Source organism: Hoplias malabaricus, chromosome 7 (assembly GCF_029633855.1).
Source record: "Hoplias malabaricus isolate fHopMal1 chromosome 7, fHopMal1.hap1, whole genome shotgun sequence".
Classification (NCBI taxonomy): Eukaryota; Metazoa; Chordata; class Actinopteri; order Characiformes; family Erythrinidae; genus Hoplias; species Hoplias malabaricus.
In genome coordinates, this window is record NC_089806.1 from 4,255,764 (window position 1) to 4,274,951 (window position 19,188).

A 19,188-nucleotide genomic window follows, 5' to 3' on the forward strand; every position below is an offset into this window, starting at 1 on the left:
CACACACTCATCCAGTAACTCACACTCACACCTGTGGACAGTGTCACACACTCACCCAGTCACTCACACCCATGGACAGTGTCACACACTCACCCAGTCACTCACACACTCACACCTGTAGACAGTTTCACACTCATCCAGTCACTCACACCTGTGGACAGTGTCACACACTCACCCAGTCACTCACACCCATGGACAGTGTCACACACTCACCCAGTCACTCACACACTCACACCTGTAGACAGTTTCACACTCATCCAGTCACTCACACCCATGGACAGTGTCACACACACACTCACACCTGTAGACAGTGTCACTCACTCACCCAGTCACTCACACACAGACTCATGTTGAGGATGACACTCAGGACCCAGTGGCAGTGACAACCAGTCTAGATTACATGACTTGTTTAAAAAAATGCAAGGATGAACCCTTGTTCAGAAAGTACAGCTTCTTTAAATGACAATGAGCTACTTGCTGTTCACTCCAACCTGAGCAGACAGCAGTGAGTATCGAGGAGAAGAGGCTGTAGTTTTTAACTTTTCGCTCGGTCCTCTTTCTTCTCTGGTCTTGTTTTAGCCCATGATTTCAGGCAGAGCACAGAAAACTGACTGGGTGGTGTCATGCCTAGCTTAACCCACACATTTGCCTCTTATAAAGTTCTTGAAGCTGAATATAGAGGTATGTTATTGTTTGAACTGTGAGCTGCATGCCTATATTTTCTCAATTAAAGTTTGTGACAGAGTTTGTGTTTGATGTTAACTCTCTCCCTGAATTATTTACTCATAGATTATCATTCAAATATCATAAAAAGATGACGCTAAAATGTAACTCTAACCAGTCATGCACACCACACTACTCATTTGTTTCATGTTTCTTCCGAAAAACAAGGAAATAGAAGAACTTTACTAGTCACAAGTTTAGTACAGAATCCCTGATAAATCTGGGTCATCAAATGTCAGAACAACAGGGGCTTCATTATGTGAAGAAGAATCACTGGAGAAAATGACTGATTGCTCCTTTAACTGAACTGTTGAACTCACTAAATAAATGAAGTGTCTTCAAATATTGCGACATTTTACCGACCTGAGGAACAAACAACGAACAAAGGCACTCATAATTTTCTCCAAAACCATCTTTATTGGAACGAGGCGGGCAGGGGATCTACATGGAAACAGAGTTGACATCTCTTTGGAACACGGTTCTGCAGTTCCACACATCTTCAGCTTCTGGAGCTCAATCCCTTTCTGACAGAGACACCAGATGAACATCCAATTCTGACTCAGAGAGGATCCTGAAACACAGAGGTGAAAGTGTATGGGGTTATTCAAAACCCTGTTTATAACATTCGGCACAAGTCTGATGTGCAAAAACACAGATTGGTCACAAGATTAAAGTCACTTCCTTGTCCACTGTATCAGCTTCTCTGACCACACAAGAGCACTTTATAGTTTTACAGTTATAAGCTACAGACAATTTGTTGCTCTGCATACATTCTTAACATTGCAGTGATACTGACGTGGTGGTGGTGGTGTTACTGTGAGCTCATGGGGTGTTTAGACTAAACTGTGAAGCAACAGATGAGCTACTGTCTCTGACTCTACATCTACAAGGTGGACCAACGAGGGAGGAGTGTCTCACAGAGTGGACAGAGAGTGGACACAGGGTTTAAAAACTCCAGCAGCACTGCTGGGTCTGATTTCTGGTGGTTCTGTCCATTTAAGTATAGGGTGGAATGGGGCTAACAAAGTATGCAGACCAACAAACAGACTACAATCTGTAATTGTAGAAGTACAAAGGTCAGTGGAGCTGACAGAATGGATAATGGACATTTCATTCAATGAAGAATTGACAGTTCATACATGAAACTATACAACTTCTCCATAACCCTTTCATATAAACGTATACAAGCCTACACAGCCACTTATAAAGATTTATTACAAGATGCATCATTTGTTATAACACCTTCTTAAGAAGTTTGCTGACCATGTACGCAGGTTGCAATCAGATGAAATGCAGTGGAGTTTAATGTCTTATGTAGCCTTATGACCAAATACATCCAATGCAGGTTAAAATGTATTGTATAACCATCAAAATAAAATCAATAATCAATAGAAGATCACTGCAATAATCATTTTCAAAACATCAAAATCCAGCCTTATTACAGTGCAGAACGTGTGTTTATGTAAGGTGCCAAGACAAGGTTAAACAAGAAATAAGAGCATGGAGTAAAAATGGAGAATGGAGAGGAAAGAGAACAGAGTGAAAACGGCTAAAAACCAGAGCTTCTGCTCCTCGCTCCTCACTGCTGTGCGCTCGGGGTCGGGGTGAACAGAGAGCAGCTCATTATCATTTAAAGGAACAGGTGCTGAAAGCGGCCAACAAGACTCAGAACTGTGTTCACTCATGAAAAGGGGGGAGAATATGTTGCCTTTAACTATTAGTACAGAAAGTATAAATATATCAAGCAATTATTAAAGAACTTACAATTTTATCATGCAGAATTATACATATTTGAAAAAAAAAAGCTTGTGTTTTATTGTTTACAGAATCCCTCTTTGCAGGAAGAGACTGATATTCCTGGGCAAAGGAAGAAGGAAGTGATGTTTTTATTTATGAATTTCATGTAATGAGATATCACAAGGTGAATAATTCCTAGTCTATAACCTACCTCAGAAATGCTCATTGAGAGTAGGTGTGGCAACATGATATACATATTCAGGTGCCAAGTTTAAACTACGATGAACAAATGATTGTGCACATGTGCTCATCCAGAATGGATAAATAAGGTGTGTGTTGTTTGTCAATGTAGAAACAGCCTGTACTCTTAATGGGAACACTGCTGTAAAGATTTAGTGAGGTCAGGTGCTGATGTTGGATGATTAGAACTAGATCACTAAAACACACAATGTTTTATGTATTTGTTTGTTTCTTTCTTTTTTTACTTTACTTTATAAAATCTTTAACCGAGCAAGTCATTAAGAACAACTTCTTATTTACACTGACAGCATGGGAAGCAGCAGGGGCTATTTGTGAAAAAGAGCAGACATGAGATCACAGTTAATACAAAAATAATAATAATAATATAAATCATATAAGAAATATAAGATCTCTTTTTTCTATAAAGCAGTGGGTGAGAGTGAGTTTGAAGAACAATGTTTTGTTCAGATTCTCCTTGATTTGGATGAATTAGTTAAATCCACAGCACACATTATTTAAAATCATTATTAATTATGAACCACTAAAACTAGGCACTGGATGATCACCTCAAATAATACACACTCCACGAGGAGAGACTTGGACAAAGTTAAACACATTCACACACAGAGGATCACACTGGAGGAATGCTATCTGGGTTTATTCAAATGTTGGGCATTATTTGTTGTTTGTCTGTTTGTTTTTTAGCAAATAAACACTTACTGCTGAGATAAATAACTTTTAAAATCTCTGGTGCCTAAAACTTTTGCCCTGTACTGTATATTTAGGTATATTTAAGTATAAGCATTTTTTCTAATTTCTTACTTGATTAGATGTGCAGCACAAAATAATTAATAGACAATATGTAAACATTCAAATAGCAGAAAAGCAGGTTCATATATCAGTAATATTTCTGATGTAATAATTAAAAGCTGAGATTGACATAATAAGTGTTATTTTAAAGTTTGCTGACGTGTATTCTAATCAGTAAAAAGTAGAATGTGTGTTATGGATTTTCAATTGGAAGAACTTGGAGGACATATTATAAAATGAAGCAGACACTGGTTGTATGAAGTTTTTAGGTAGGGTGGTGACTGACTGATGAGGGTTTTGTTAATTGTGACCCAGTGTAACTGTAGGAACTAGACTCACCTGAATCTGGGGTCTTCTGTTGTGATGACTCCCACCTCCAGCTCAGATGGCTTGAAATCGATGGAAAGAACTGTGGACAGACAGCTGATTGCTGTCTACGTGTCAAAAGAGAACAGAAACCTGGTTAAATTTCACATTTACTAAAAGGTGGAAGCTAAACGTTAAGGGTAGATATATTTAAGCCTGAGGTTTGCCTGTACTTGGTTGAAGTAGCACAAACCACTGCCCTCCACATGCCACAGTGGGCTTCCTTTCCCTGCTCAGGCTGTACCCATGAGTGTCCTTGGGCTAGACTCCTCATGCTACATTAGCCTTAAATCCTACGTTCTCTTGATAAGTGCACCTGCCAAATATTGTAAACATTAGCCCAGGTTTTTAGATGGATGTTAGCAGCAGACTTGATTTTAGTTGATTTTTAGTACATTTTTATCAGCCAGTTGCTATAATAGATCTTATTATATGAGACTGGACAGTGTTAACTGTTTCAGTTGCTTAGTCAGAGAAAGGGGCAGAGCCAGAATATTGGCAATGCAAAAGTCTTCCATTTTGGTGCTGTTTACTATCAAACACAGTAAAAACACAAAGCAAAAACAAATGCAATTCCTCTAACCCAGCCTCCTGGTGGACAGTGCTCCAAATGCCTTCTGTACCACTGCATAATCAATTCAGATCAGATTGTTTTATATAAAATGTCCTGCTTACACACAGCTACAATTAGATACAAAGCTATCCTTTCAAATCCAAAGTAATGCTGTACCAAAACCCACGCCTTCAGGTCACTGTGGCCAAAGCCAGCAGCACTACAGATGGAGGAGGTGAATTTGCTTGTCAAACCTGAACATGTCATAAAGCCTGGCTTCTGAAATGTTTTGACCTGTGAAGTCTGCTGATCACAGTGAATTCCGATAACATTAACTGGATTTGGCTAGCGACGTTTCATCTAGCGCAACCATGGTTCAATCTAGATTTAAACAGTTACAGATGTATATCGAAACTGTTAGGTGACTTTTATTTGTGTAATATTTTGCCTGAGCTGGGATTCAAACCCTAGTATTCAGGAAAAGCAGTGGTGTTTACAGAAACTGATTAACAGATGTTGTACCTCAACAGTTTGTTCAAAGGTCCAGTCGTGTTTCTTCTTCACCTTCTTCTCCAGGAAGCTGGTGGCCTCTGTCTGTTTGACTCCAGCTGCTGTGGCCTTGAATCCGCAGTAATAACCAGCTGGGTCACACTTATATACCTGCGGTCCATACTCTTCATCCAGACCAATTACTATCATACCTGAGAGAGAGAGAGAGAGAGAGAGAGAGAGAGAGAGAGACAGAGAAAAAGAGAGAGAAAGAAAAAGAGAGAATTAGTTTGGTTTCTGCCAATCCACATACAAACGTGTGTTTTGACTGTGAATGGAAACTGGAACACACAGACACTGTGAGAACACACCACACTTCACACAGACAGTGACCTGAGGCAGGGTGTGAACATCGCCCAACCCCAGGACCCAGGTACTGTGGGACACTGACATTTACCAGATTGCTACTGTGCAAGAATATAATTCATTTGAATACTGCAGACTTCACTGCAGCTTGAGAGGGAAGGTTCATGACCCTGAACAGGATAAAGTGGTTACAGAAATTTAAGTAATGAATGAATAATCATGGGTAGGGATGAGAAGGAAACATCTAGTCATCTTGCAGATCAGATTAATATGTAATTGTCATAGAATCCAAAAATAAACCATAAATACATAATCAAATAATATTACTAAGGAAAATAACCTTCATTTAACCCTTCTTTAAATCTCACAGAGGGGAACATAACCTGGAGTATTTGAATGGCACTGGTCCTCGTAATGTTGACCTCTCTCAATTCAAAACACATGTTAATGCCTATAAAGAAGCTAAAAAGCACTCTAAGCTTTATTCCTCCAACGTTCACATTTATTCCTGCCTCTGGACAGACTTACAGCAGCCGAGTGGCCTCATCTCAGCGTTTTGTGTGTAGACCTGAGAGATGTCTGCGATCCTCTTACAGAGCATGTCCACAGGGATCTCATATCCGTATTTATATTTCCAGTTCGCTGCTTCATATCGTGCTCTCTGCACCTGAGATCTGCTGTCAGCTGGAAACACAATCCATTTCAAAACATTAGAGGCATTACCTGAGGATTAGCCACAAATTAAAGTTTACGAACTGAGTTCCACTTTTACTAATACACAACATCAGAAAAATATCAGAATCAAATTCTCTTTGTCATTTTGCAGCTACTTGAATAACACCAGAGACCTCAAAGGAGCAGGGGACAGATTACTGGGTAAAAAGTGAATCCTGAAATGCTAAAAATGCTTGTAATGCAAAAAATGTCTTCTGCTTATGGGAAGAGTCTCGTCCATCCAATAAAAAGAGCCGATCAGCTCACATTATTATAAACACGTCATTACCGGTATATGTTATAAATAATAATTAAACAATTAATAATGTTTATAAATCTTAAATTTTATTCTTTTTATGTTGTTAAATGTCATTGTGTTTAGAGTGCATACACTGTGGAAGTCTAAGTCTTTTTGAGTAAAACACACTTGACAAGAATCCTGACTGACAATTTCAAAACACCAGCTGGGCACTGTGTAAAATGACACTCAACTCTTTGGGGGGAAAATCATTCTCCTTTAACTTCATTTAAAATTTAATGCGGCTCATTCCTTTCCTGTGAATACTCTGGAAATACCATGTTTAATTATCTGAGAGTTTGTACCTGTCATCCCTGACATCACACAGCCGATGTTTTCTGTTATTCTGAACAGGTGAGTGACAGTGGAAGCATCCAGAAGCTTATCCTGGAAAAAAAAAAATATTATTATTATTATTGTCATTACTGTTGTCATTGCTATTATCAAAGTCTGATCTGTGTGTAATGTGTGACAGTGAACTCACTGGAACTTTTCTCTGTGTGACAACAACAGCACAGTCTTTCCCTCTGACAGCGACTGATGTGAGACCTCCCTGGTTAATTGCCTTGAATGCATATTCTGTGGAAATTAAAAACAGTTGAGGAAATTAAATAATTATTTAGAACTTTACTCTAAAAATAGAATTCAAAGTTTGGCATTACCACAGCTTATATTATTATACTGTTATTAGGTGGTGCTGGGTGATATAGCCCCAGTATTGTGTAATCCTGAGCTACTGTGATATTGTTTTGATCTTACAGCAATATTTTAGCTAGACAGTTGAAAGAAAATATTTTTACAACTTTAACGTAATGGAAAACAAATAATGGCATCCTTTTGCAAACCAGTGGGACAGTTAATGGCAGTGTGTTTTGCAAAAATAATTTGCAATCTGAACCTCTGAAACCCTTAACAGAGAACAGTTTTTGGGGATCTCATCAATAACTGGAAAAGGACTTGATGATTTTATACAGAATTTATATTATATATTAAAAATAAATGCCCATTGTTTAAAAGGATTGCAAAAGGATGACTTTTTTTCTATGAATTTTGCCATAATTATTTACATAATGTTTACAATTTTTTTGTATTACATTACTACAAAGAGCCTTTTAACTTTACTAAAGGAGTGCAGTAAATGACCAGAATAAATTCTTCAAAAAATTGACATATTTAACTGTGCCCATAAACCTACACATCCAAACAGGTGAAAAATAAAAACACTTAATAATACAACAAATACTGAAAATAAAGTAGAAAAAAAAGAATCAATAACAAACAAACAAACCCTGAAAACATCATTATAAGCAGACTATGATTCAGCATTACTGTTATTGTATATAAAACAGGGGCTAAAACCTAAAATACACTGGCAAAATACTGCAAAACACCCTCTCGGGAACAACGAAAAAGATCATGAAACAAATGATTTTTGATGAAGCCCAGTATTTATGAATGAATGAGAATAAACGCAAAAATTTAGCTAAAGTTAGCTTCTTGTTGGAACTTTCCGTTCCTCCTTAAAGTGTGCGGCAGTCACTTTCTTGTGTCTCGGTGCCTCTGCATCAGTATGTAACTGATGCACCATTTAAGGTGGAATGGAAAATTGCAACAAGAAGCCGGTGTGTAAAGCATTTCAAGCACGATACAAACACTTACCTACTTGATAAAGCCTACCCTCCGGAGAGAAAATGGTTATATGGCGGTCAAACCCAGCGCTTGAACCGCGAGACATCCTTATTTCAGTCTTTAAAAAGCGATAAAATATGAAATGCTTTCCAATTATTAACCGCCTTCTCATGCAAGTATGATTTCACCCCTCGGATATAGTTCTCGATATAACATCCGGGTCTTTACACCTGCGATTTACAAGTCACAAGCACATTGTTTTAGAGTGGAGATGATTTAGAGATCAGCAGAAATGGAAAAAAGGCTTTGGACGTTGGAACTCTTCAAAACCCTGACCATGTCTTTTTGATTAAGCATTGTCTTTATCTGCAAACTTTAGGACAGATTCTGTTTACAGTATAACATGATAAGACATAACACATAGGAATTACATTTAAACTAGTACCTTGTTGTCTTTGGAGGGGCATTTAAATAGTGTGTATACTGGTAGGGATAAGGCAGAGGAGCTTGAGTTACCAGGAGATATTCCACCCATGTTTCAAATAGAGCGGCAAATGGATGTTAGCTTACCAAAATGAGATTCAAGACGTGGTGCATCATGCAAAGGCAGGTTCTGCCCCGGGGCCTAATGGAGTGCTGTACTGGATGGATCACGTGTGGAGAAGAACTGGGGGTATCCTTCAGAAAGAAGGATGCTGTGGGTATAGACCAGTTTCAGCCTATAAGCCTTAATGTTGAGGGTAAGGTTGTTGTTTTTACCCTTTGTTTAACATAGTAAATAGTTTTTGCACAGGAAATTTTCAAACAAAACTGCTTTACAACAAGAGAACATAATTTATCCAACAAAGTCTATTCCAACAGTTCTATGTTCTCCAACAAACCCAGTGTTCCCCAACCACTCAGTCTTCTCCAAAACCCCAACGTCCTCAACAATCTACCACCCTGCTGAAGTGTAGAAAATTCATTAGTCTGTTTCCATTCACTGGTCATATTATTAGGTACTTCAACTCCCTGGCTACTTTATCAGATACCTTCCTTTTTTTCCTTTTTTCCACACAACTTTTTCAGAATAAAACCTTTTCTACTGACACCCACTGGCCACTCTTTAAAGAGATCTCCCCCCATTATCCACTATCATCATTCCATGTAAAATTCTTTAGATGGGTGGAGGTCACTGCTGCGGGTTGAGAGGAAATACAATGCTGAATGTGTGTTTTAGCGTATATTAAACTAATAAAGTAAGATCATATAATTAAGTTAGATTAAGGAGACTAGGAAATTACCTAGTACAAGTCCTTCAGACTTTTTTCGTATTTTCCCTGCACTACTTTGTTTAATATTGTGTTTTCCTTCAGTTTCTGTACTCTAATATTTTAAGCTATTTTAGAAAGAAAGAAAGAAAGAAAGAAAGGAGATACATGGTTCCATTCAGCACCACCGGAAGGAAATCTAGCTGAGCCCTGGTTTGTAATCACCCACTTCACATTGAAACACTCTCCATGTCTTTGTTTACATTCTAAATACAGAGTTATGAAGGAATTGTGCTTTTTGCAAGTATTTAAGCTGCTAGCCCTGTAGTAAAAAAATATAAAAAGAAATGCATAACCAATTAGGCTAGTTAATTACATATAAACATATATACAAGCATTACATATATGTTACAACTGACATGTGTTGTCAGGATATATGCTCTGTGCTAACACTGAACTATTTTATGAGTCTACTGTTGACTCAAAATCTTGAACAATATACACTAGGTCTTTATGAAAGTCAAGGCTGCTGCCACGTAAACTTCAAAATATGTTAGCAACGGTTCTGGATGTTATTATTTGACAACAGCAAATGAAAAAACTAAGCCCCTGGTGCTCTTAAAAAGGTCTTATCTGATTTAGAGTTCTCTGGGGCGGTAGGAAGAAGCTTGGGTTTCTTATCTTCATTTACTTCCTTTCCTTCGTGTTAAGCCAGCCTCGGGTCTTCAGAAATAGAGCAGCTATTGGAAAAAAGTCTGTGATGGAGAAACACAGTGTACCCATGTATAATTGAAACCACTTTATTCACTTACTATTTTAGGTAAGTGAAAAAAAAATTTTTATTTTTAGATATTATACAAAAAAAAGATAAAAAATAATAATGACTGCAATATGTTTCCCCCAAAGCACAGTGTTCTCCACCAACCCAAAATTCTACAGCACCATGGTGTTCCCTTTCAACTCAGTATTATCCCAAACTCAAATTCTATGCTCCCCACAAGCCAATGTTGTCCAAAACCAAATGTTCTCCACCAACTCCACAACCAAAGTGCACTTCCATAACCAACATTTTCCAACAAAGCAATGTTTTTGAAAACCCCAGGGTTTTCCACAACACAGTACTCTCAAATAACACAAAATACTCCTCCAACCAATTATTCTCCACCAAGCATTGTTTTTCTGTAAACTCAGGGTTCTGAACAAACTTTTTTTTTTCTTCACGTACCCAGTCTCACGGATATATGTACGTATGATTGTGCATTTGTGTGATCAAAGGGATCTGATTTATTCACTGGATTAAACACTCAATTAAAGAAGAAGCTGTGCTTGAACTCTGCTTTTTCTGTGAAACTGACGCAGGATTTTTTTTTTTTTTTTAAAGATTGTATCATTGTGGGATAATCCTAGCCACAGTGATAATGTTTTCAGTGGACAGCCACACTCTTCTCAGAAGCCCTCTTTCAGATTCTGAGAAAGGTATGGGAGAGATACGTTATCACAGTGTTTATCAAAGTCAGTTATCTGCAGCAAAATTAAAAGTACACACACTTGCTTAAAATATGACATGCCACTTTTGGGAACGTTACATTTGAAAAAAATGCAATAAAGGCAAGATTATAATGTGTTAATTTTCTTGAAGCTTTAAGAGCACAAAGTTTTTTAATGTTGTGACTCAACAACCGGATACTATTTTGTAAATATAAACACATTTAGAATATTATGACTAAAAGAAAATAATAAAAATAAAAAAAAAACAGGGACAGAGCCAAAATAAGAGTGAACAGGGAACAGAAATTAAAGTTCCAATGTTCTGAACCACTCCACTTTGAGCAGTTGAATTAAAAAAGGAATAAAAAGAGTGTCCATTTAAAGCCCAGTCTTTCCAGCAAAGAGAGTGTGTGACTTACTGCTTTGGGTCAAATTTCAGGAGAGAATCAAACAGTTTAAAAACAATATTTCTCAGCACTAGACTGCAAAGGGTTTAGGACCTTCACCTTCTAGTGTAAGTGTAACTATGGAGGAATCACAGTCTGTGTAGGGCAAAACCAGACCCTACATTTGACCTCTGTGCCTTCAGATGGCACTGACTTCTGTACAAACTGTAGTGTGATTTTTAAAACAAGTGAGCAAATTTAAAATGAAGTCATTGCCAGTTTTAGTGTCTAGCTAGCTCTCCCCAGTCACTCAGTATTGCTAATCTGGGAGTTGAAGTAGCTTGAGAGTCCTGTAAGGCCTATAGCTACAACACATAAAATCTGGTTTATACTTCTGCATTTGTGTAATTGCAAACCTGTGCAGGCAACACATGCAGACATTCATACAGGATATAGGTGTCAGCCAACATTCTTTAATTTAAAGTGAACAAGTGCGCTAGGGGACAGCATGCAAGGCAGAATGTATAAGCTAACATTGAAGAAAAAATCATGCACTATGTTTTACAGAGAGGAGAACCACACTGGACAAAAATAAATAATGATTTAGCTATTTACACTAATTACACACAAACTCGAGCTGAACTACAGTTTGACTTTGCACTAGTTCATGGCAAGTATTTTGGGATCCTGTGGCCAAGGCTAGCAGATCTTTACTTGACGCAGCACTCCACAGATGCACATAGCACCTAGAGTCATGTCAGGCTGTTTACTACCCCCTGTATTTTACGTGACTCCCATAATGCCCTTCTCTGTGTAAAGCAGCCTTAACACAACATTACTGGACTTAACACACACAAACAAAAATGCTAATTTCTAATTTTCCTCACATGGTTTCAACACATTCAGAGGATTACACTAACAGTTAGTCCAGTTGCATCGGGTCAACGCTGGAACATCAGTTCAGCTCCATATGCTCAATACTCGAGGAGAACAAAAACTGCTAATACAGTTGTGTCAGCTCAGCATGCTTCAGTTGTATAATCTGACAGTTGCATGTGTTGTAGCTTCATGCTAAGCAGTAAAGAATGGGAGGATTCACGCAGAGAGAACAAGCACAGTAATTACCTTTTGCGTATAATTCTGGATTCAACTTGATTCAAGGCCCATTGTTATTTGGAAGAGGCCTGAGCAAATCAAGAGCCTACGGAGGGTAAAACTAGACAGAGGGGGTCAATAATTATAAATGCCATAGTGATTATTAGAGTTGAATAAGACTTCACAGTTTGCATGTTAATAAATGGAGACTTATATTATTTATAATATTTATAAATTTGTAGTTTAAAGTTTAAAGATTTACTCTGTGTCTCCAGGCCCTTGGAAGAATTCTGGTCAAAACTGAAGAGCTTGTATACAGTAAAAATAGAGGGAGTCAGATGATTTTAATAAATTACAAGAGCAGCAGGAGAACCTAAAACAGCTGAGAAACCCTACTTTTTTTAATTGTTCAGAAAATCCCCTTTGTGTCTGACCCCGCGCCACAGAGCTGAGCCGTGGGCGAGTTTCAGATTTTATTTCCTCTGCTGTGGAACACACTAAACGCAGCACCCCCTCCCCCCTCCCCCCGATCTCTCTCTTTCTCTCTCTGTGGTTGGCTGATCAGTTTAAAAATAAAAAGCTGCAGTAAAACCAAAAGGTTGGAGAAAATACCCAGCATTCAAAACATTAACACAGAGAGAAGAGGACTGAGCCATGATGACACACAAAATATTTAAATTAGGCCATGTGAACAACTTAATAATGCATGGAAACCTAGTCTTGTGATGAAGTGATCTGACTGTTCCCACGTTTTAATTTTAAAATCATGGAACATCATCAGCACGGTGCAACAGCAGAGAATGTAGTGCAAAACCTAAACATGCAACACACTCACTCTCTATCTATCTATCTATCTATCTATCTATATAAATTACAGGAGAGTTCAACAAACCCTTCTTAACTTTCAGTAGAAGTCTATGCCATCTCTCTCTCCATCTTCTTTCTTGCTTTTTCTCCATGTATTTTTTCTTTCTTTCTCTCTTAATTCTCCCTAATTCACTAACTGTACCTAACTGTCAGTTTTATACTTTCTGAGTTCTTTTTTTTTGTCATTCATCTCTCTTCTGCCTCACAGTTATTTGTCTTTCTTTCGTTCATTCTTTTTTCTTTCAAAAATAGGTGAATTAGCCTGCTTTGATGGGACCATACATACACACACACACACACACACACACACACACATACACACTATATCTCTTTAACAATGCTGTGAGGTGGAGATGTGTGATCTCACTGCTCACACACTAAGACAGTTCAGCCCTTTGATCTACAGACCACACGTCTTTACACAAGGAAACAGCCATTAAACGGACGCCTAGTGGTGCAGAGGTTTCAGAGATACTGCACTGAATGGTTTGAAATAACCTTCTGCAACTTTAATGTGAAGATACAGTGCACATAACATATAACCTTTATAGAAAAGGCAAGGAATGAAATGAGCAGCTGCACATGAGCCTCCCACCACCACCGGGACATAGTTCTGTGGAGCAGTGGAACTGACAACTGGAAATTTAATAATGGAAATGTGGTCTCTGACTCCAACTCACTGTGATGTTCAGTTTCATAAAAGTGTTAATTAATAAATTCAAGCTGATTTGGATATAAAAGTCCCCTGTTGTCATATAAAAAAGCCTCTCTGATGGAGATATAATCAGAATGTATGTACACAGCAGAAGCAGCTGATCTTGACGTCTAAAATCTCCCGGAGCAGTCCTCTTCTCCTCCTGCGGGTTTTACCCTGTGGTTCTGGCTCAGGAGTAATGAGACCTCGAGTGGGAAATCCCCCACCAGTCTGAGCGCCTGCAGCTGTACATCCCCCCTTTCTCTCACAGCTGGAGAAAGAGTCTTCCTCCCTCTCTCCCTCTTTGCCTCCCTCCCACTCTTACGGTTTGTTTTTCTCTGCATCTCCTTCTTTCGCTGTTTACTTTCTATGTGCTCCTTATCTATTTCTCCGTCTCTTCTTTCTTCATCTTTCTCTTTCTCTCTCTGCCATCCACAGTTCCGTCTGCTCTTCATTTGTTTGTTTGTTTATTTGTTTGTTTGTTTCTGTCTCTCACTTCCTATATATTTTGTGGCATTCTCTCTTTCTCTGATAATAAATGATACATTTCTAGTGCAAGGAACAGCTGTTGAATTTAGCCCTAAGTTCTCTGCAAACACACACACACACACACACACACCGACATGCTCTAATACACAAATAAACACTTTTTAAATACAGATGTTAACACAAACACGTGCACACACACACGTTAAACAAATCAACACTTTTTAATACACGTATTATAACACACACACACACACACACACACACACACACACAAACGCATTAATAAACAAATCAGCTCATATTTTCATATTTTAATGCACGTGTTAACACACACACACACACAAATGCATTAATAAACAAATCAGCTCTTATTTTAATGCACGTGTTAACAAACACACACACACACACACGCACACACACACACCTGGGCTCTGGAGGATGAGGGAAAGTTGAGGGGATTTCAGAAAAGGGGAAGTGTGAGCAGTTTGAGGAAGTGGAGGATCAGAGTGAATTAACACATGTTTCTCAATGAAATGTTAAAGGCCTGTGTTCCAATGATCACTGATTATTAATTGATTGATTGATTTATGCAGCATTTCAAATGAAAGTAAAATAACCACTAATATGTCCACTTTAGAAAAGACAAATGTCCCATAGGGGACATAGGGGCCAATAAATAATAAAGGTAACACTCTATTAAAATATGTGTTTATTATTTTATGCACCATTGTTTATTAAAATTAATGATGACTTACTGCCAAAAATCATTTTACTCCTCAGATGCACTGAGCTGTCTAATCTAAAGAGCACCAGAACATGCAGACAGCTGCGTACCTGTGTGAAATGCGGAAGACACTAGGATCAGACTGCCAGAAAAGTGAAGGGTAATTCCCCCAGTGCCGGAAGCTCACATTCCTGTCTATTCAAAGCAGATAAGAAATATCAGGACAGATTTACGACACCCCAGACCTTTAAACACTCACTGACCTTCATATCACAGCGAGGACAGACATGTATGCAAGTTAGATTCATTAAAAAAAAAAAAAAAAAAAAAAAAAAAATATATATATATATATATATATATATATATATATATATATATATATATATATATATATATATGTGTGTGTGTGTGTGTGTGTGTGTGTGTGTGTGAATGAGACAGTTGTCTGCCTGGAATCACTGGGCACATGGCAGAAGCAAACAAGTCCCTTGAGTGTTTACACGTTCTGCAGCTGAACCCTGTCGGCCATTGTGAAATGTCTGTAAAGTTTCTGAGAATATGTTGTGTTGTTTCCTAGGAACCCAGAATGATTTTCACTTCATCAGAAGTGTGGGGAAGTGTTTCCTTGTAATCCCCTCTCTTCTCCAGCAGGGGTGCACTTGCATCTGTCAGGTCATTTACGGTAAGTTTTGAGAAGCTGTATTGTTACTACAGTTCATAAGAGCTGGACAGAGGGGAACTTTTGGGATGTCTGAGGTAATTAATCCTATGTGTCATGGCAGTGGATATTTAAAGCACAAAAGCTTTTGGACAGACACTGGGGCATTATGGGAAATGTTGTGGTGCCTCTAGTGCCTCGGTATTGTGTGTATTGTAGTATTTCTCAGCCTCATACCTTCTCTGTGGGGCTCCTGAGAGTTGAAGAAACGGTGAAAGGGGGGGGGCTAAGAAAGTATGCAAAGCAACAAATCCCACAGTTCACAGGATTCAGTTTGACTGGAAATAGTTTCACAGTTTTAAATTCCCCTTCAAAAATGATTAACAAAAATATTCAGTTCCTGAAGAGTCATTCAGTAAAACGCAAGGCCTGGCAGAAACACCTGCTCTGTGTCTAACTCACTAAATGATCATTTAGCCTTAAACTGGTTCATTTAAAGACAGACAGAGGAACAGGGGAGTGAAGGGACAGCACCTCAGTGTCCAAGGGACTGAAGGAACAGTGACTTCTCATCCTGCAACATTCATGGCTAAAGAACCCTTGAGCAAAGCACCTAACCCCAGACTATTCCCTGGGTACCAAGTACCTGCCAACCACTCTGAGTGTGTACCCCTAATCATTAGTGCTGCACACCTGTGTGTGTGTGTGTGTGTGTGTTTTCACTTCTACAGATGGGTTAAATGCAGATGTCAAAAGTGGTTGACATACCAGTAATCCCATGTCTACAGAAGATGAGTGAATGAATGTTCATGCCATGGTTCTGCTGTGAACAGTAGTAGGTAAGTGACGTGTATTAATAATGATTTCAGCAAATTAAATCGTCCACAGATAGAAGCAGTATTCAAAAAGACTTGAACGACACAAAGCTTGCCCAGCAGGCACTGACGGAAACGTAAATGAGCCCTTATCACGTAAACACTGGATACTGTTCAGAAAGAGGAAGCAGTCTGTCACCGAGGGTGTGTCTAAAGTGGGAAAGGAGGCTCATATCTTTCTGTTTCCTTTAAAAATTCCAGAGTGACATGTTTGATGTAGCCTTAACTCCTTAACTTCAGAGAAACAATCAGGCCTTCCTACCACCAAGGAGTGGCAAACTATGTTAATGAAAGTGATGGTTTTATTATTTTTACATTGTTTTCTCTAAAGTGCATCTGTATTCTTTGATTGAAACACATCATGCTCCATAGAGTGGGTCCCACACAGAATATCCGACACAGCACAGCCTCTAGATGTCAGTATAAAGGCTGTTTCATAAAGTGAGCAAGAATAACTGTAGAAAATAACTGAGGGGGAACAAGTGCTTAGCAGTGTGCTGTCAATGGCATTCGAAAACCTGTGAGCACTGAATATTGAGTGAGTACTACACACTATAAAACAAGTCCACGGTACTTTCGGAAAAGCATCAGATAATATTAGGTGAGCACCAGCTATGGGTTTACAGAGCATCAGATCACTTGGTAGAGCTTCGTGCTCAGTTAATAGTATCTGGACCTGAGCAAATGACATCTGGTGCTCACTTAATCATATTTGGAAATCACACAACAGTATCCAAAGCTCACTTCATAAAAACTGGTACTATATAGTAGTATCTGGCGTTCATTTAATAATACATTGTACTCAGTAGTATCTGGTTAATAATATAGTATCTAGTATTAATATATATCTTAATAATAATATAATAGTAATATCTGGTGCTAAATGCTGCATTTAAAATTTTTTGATCAGCACTGCAACTCACACCATCAACAAGCAAATCTCACATGTGCATTCTTACTGAAAGTTCATGTAAAATGCAAGGAGGCATCAGTCCAAATCTCTCACAGTCCACATTGAATGATCATCTTCTGTAATGTGTTACACATATTGCAGCATAACGTCTGAGAGGTTCATTTAAAGGAACGTAGCATAAAATTGAAGTGGTTAGCACTCTTAGAAAGAAGTGGAAAATTTGACCTTGCCTCTGTATCTTTAGTCTCATTCTCAGAGTATACCACAAGAAGGCGGTGGAGGGACTTTCCAGAGAGAGAGAGAGAGAGAGAGAGAGAGAGAGAGAGAACTCTTGCATGTGTGTGTCTGCTGTAACACTTAGCAAAAGCATGTGCCTTGTTTTGACACCATTTAGTGCAAAAGTCTCTTGATCTCTTCCCCTTCAAAGTACAGAATATTCAGCTCAAAGACAGCAGTTTCCAGTGAGAGCGTATGGCAGCCTTCACCATATTTCACCAGATTATATGTGCAAAAGTTTGTGGACACCCCTTATAATGAAAGAGCTGGGCTCTTTTAAGAATCACTCAATCTGAATAAATAGTGTGAATAATCTTGGTAAAAAATGAAATAAGACTTTTATTTTCTGCACATCAGCCATAGTTCACAATGCTCAATGCTCCAAGTGTGGCCCAGAGGTGCAAAAAAGCCTCCTAACACTGGAGCTGCATTAACCTAATTTCAGACGAATTGTTGTAAGACCAGGTGTCCACAGACTTTTGGTCATACGGTGTAATTCGGGGTTTGAAGGCATTGATATTACATTCGTTGCTCTTTACTGCAGTAACAGCTTCTAATGTTCAGTGCAGGGGTCGTATTAGATGTTGAAACATTACTGTGAAAAGGTTATGGCAGCTACAAGAGCAGTAGAAATGTTGGATGATTAGTTCTAGATCACTAACTCCACTCCAACTCATCCCAGTGATATTGGATGCAGATCACCCATCACTCCAGATTTCCACTGCAACACAGCCCAGGGTTGGGGGATTTCAACTCGACCAGAATTAGGCATGGTGAGTTTAGGCTCATGTAGCTGCTTCAGAGCAGCCCATTAATGCATGTTTTTCTACTAAAATTATACAAGCATTAAATGTGTCATATTATGAAGAAATAAGTTCAGTGCATGTGCACTTTAATGTGTGAATTTAGAGCCCACCAACCCAAACACTGTGAAACAAGACCCCCAAGTCAGTTTCCTGTGCTCTGCCTAAATCTGAAAACATGGGATAAAACGAGCCGTTCTGATCTTGCTTTGCCTCTGACATCAAGTGCAGACACTTTAGAATGGCCCCGCCCCCTCGTCTGAGTCCAATCACAGCGCTGGATCTGTGTTCATGTGAGAGCACAAAGATGAGGTTAAATGCAGCAAAACAGACACAACGAGCGCGGAGAAATAAGAGCACTGAGTAAAAACGGAGAAGAAAGAGAACAGAGTGAAAACGGCTAAAAACCAGAGCTTCTGCTCCTCGCTCCTCACTGCTGTGCGCTCGGGGTCGGGGTGAACAGAGAGCGGCTCATTATCATTTAAAAGAACAGGCGGGCATTCTGAACAGGGCTCTTTAGACAGGGGGGAACACTGCTGTGAGGTTTGAACCAGAGCAGCTCACAGACGTTTCATTGAGACAAGGAACTGTGTTCCACTGTGGAAGTAGACAAGTTCACTCATGAGAGGTTTATGTGTAAAATACAAAAGTGGACCATATAAATTAATTTACAGTGTACATGTGTTAATTTTTGCACATGTTGGATCTGTGCTGCATTAAGTATGGATACGCCAACCTTGTATTT

General features: G+C 38.8%; 1 protein-coding gene across 1 annotated transcript; it reads right to left on the reverse strand.

The window, feature by feature from the left end:
• Positions 1–1,130: 1,130 nt before the first annotated feature.
• Positions 1,131–8,140, reverse strand: psma6b (proteasome 20S subunit alpha 6b). The gene is made up of 7 exons (XM_066676895.1): positions 7,956–8,140; positions 6,781–6,875; positions 6,602–6,683; positions 5,813–5,968; positions 4,952–5,130; positions 3,850–3,944; positions 1,131–1,294 (listed from the first exon to the last, which is right to left on the reverse strand). Exons 1-7 carry the CDS (start codon positions 8,095–8,097, stop codon positions 1,237–1,239), a joined length of 807 nt encoding a protein of 268 aa, XP_066532992.1. The 5' UTR covers positions 8,098–8,140; the 3' UTR covers positions 1,131–1,236.
• Between the last annotated feature and the right edge of the window lie 11,048 nt (positions 8,141–19,188).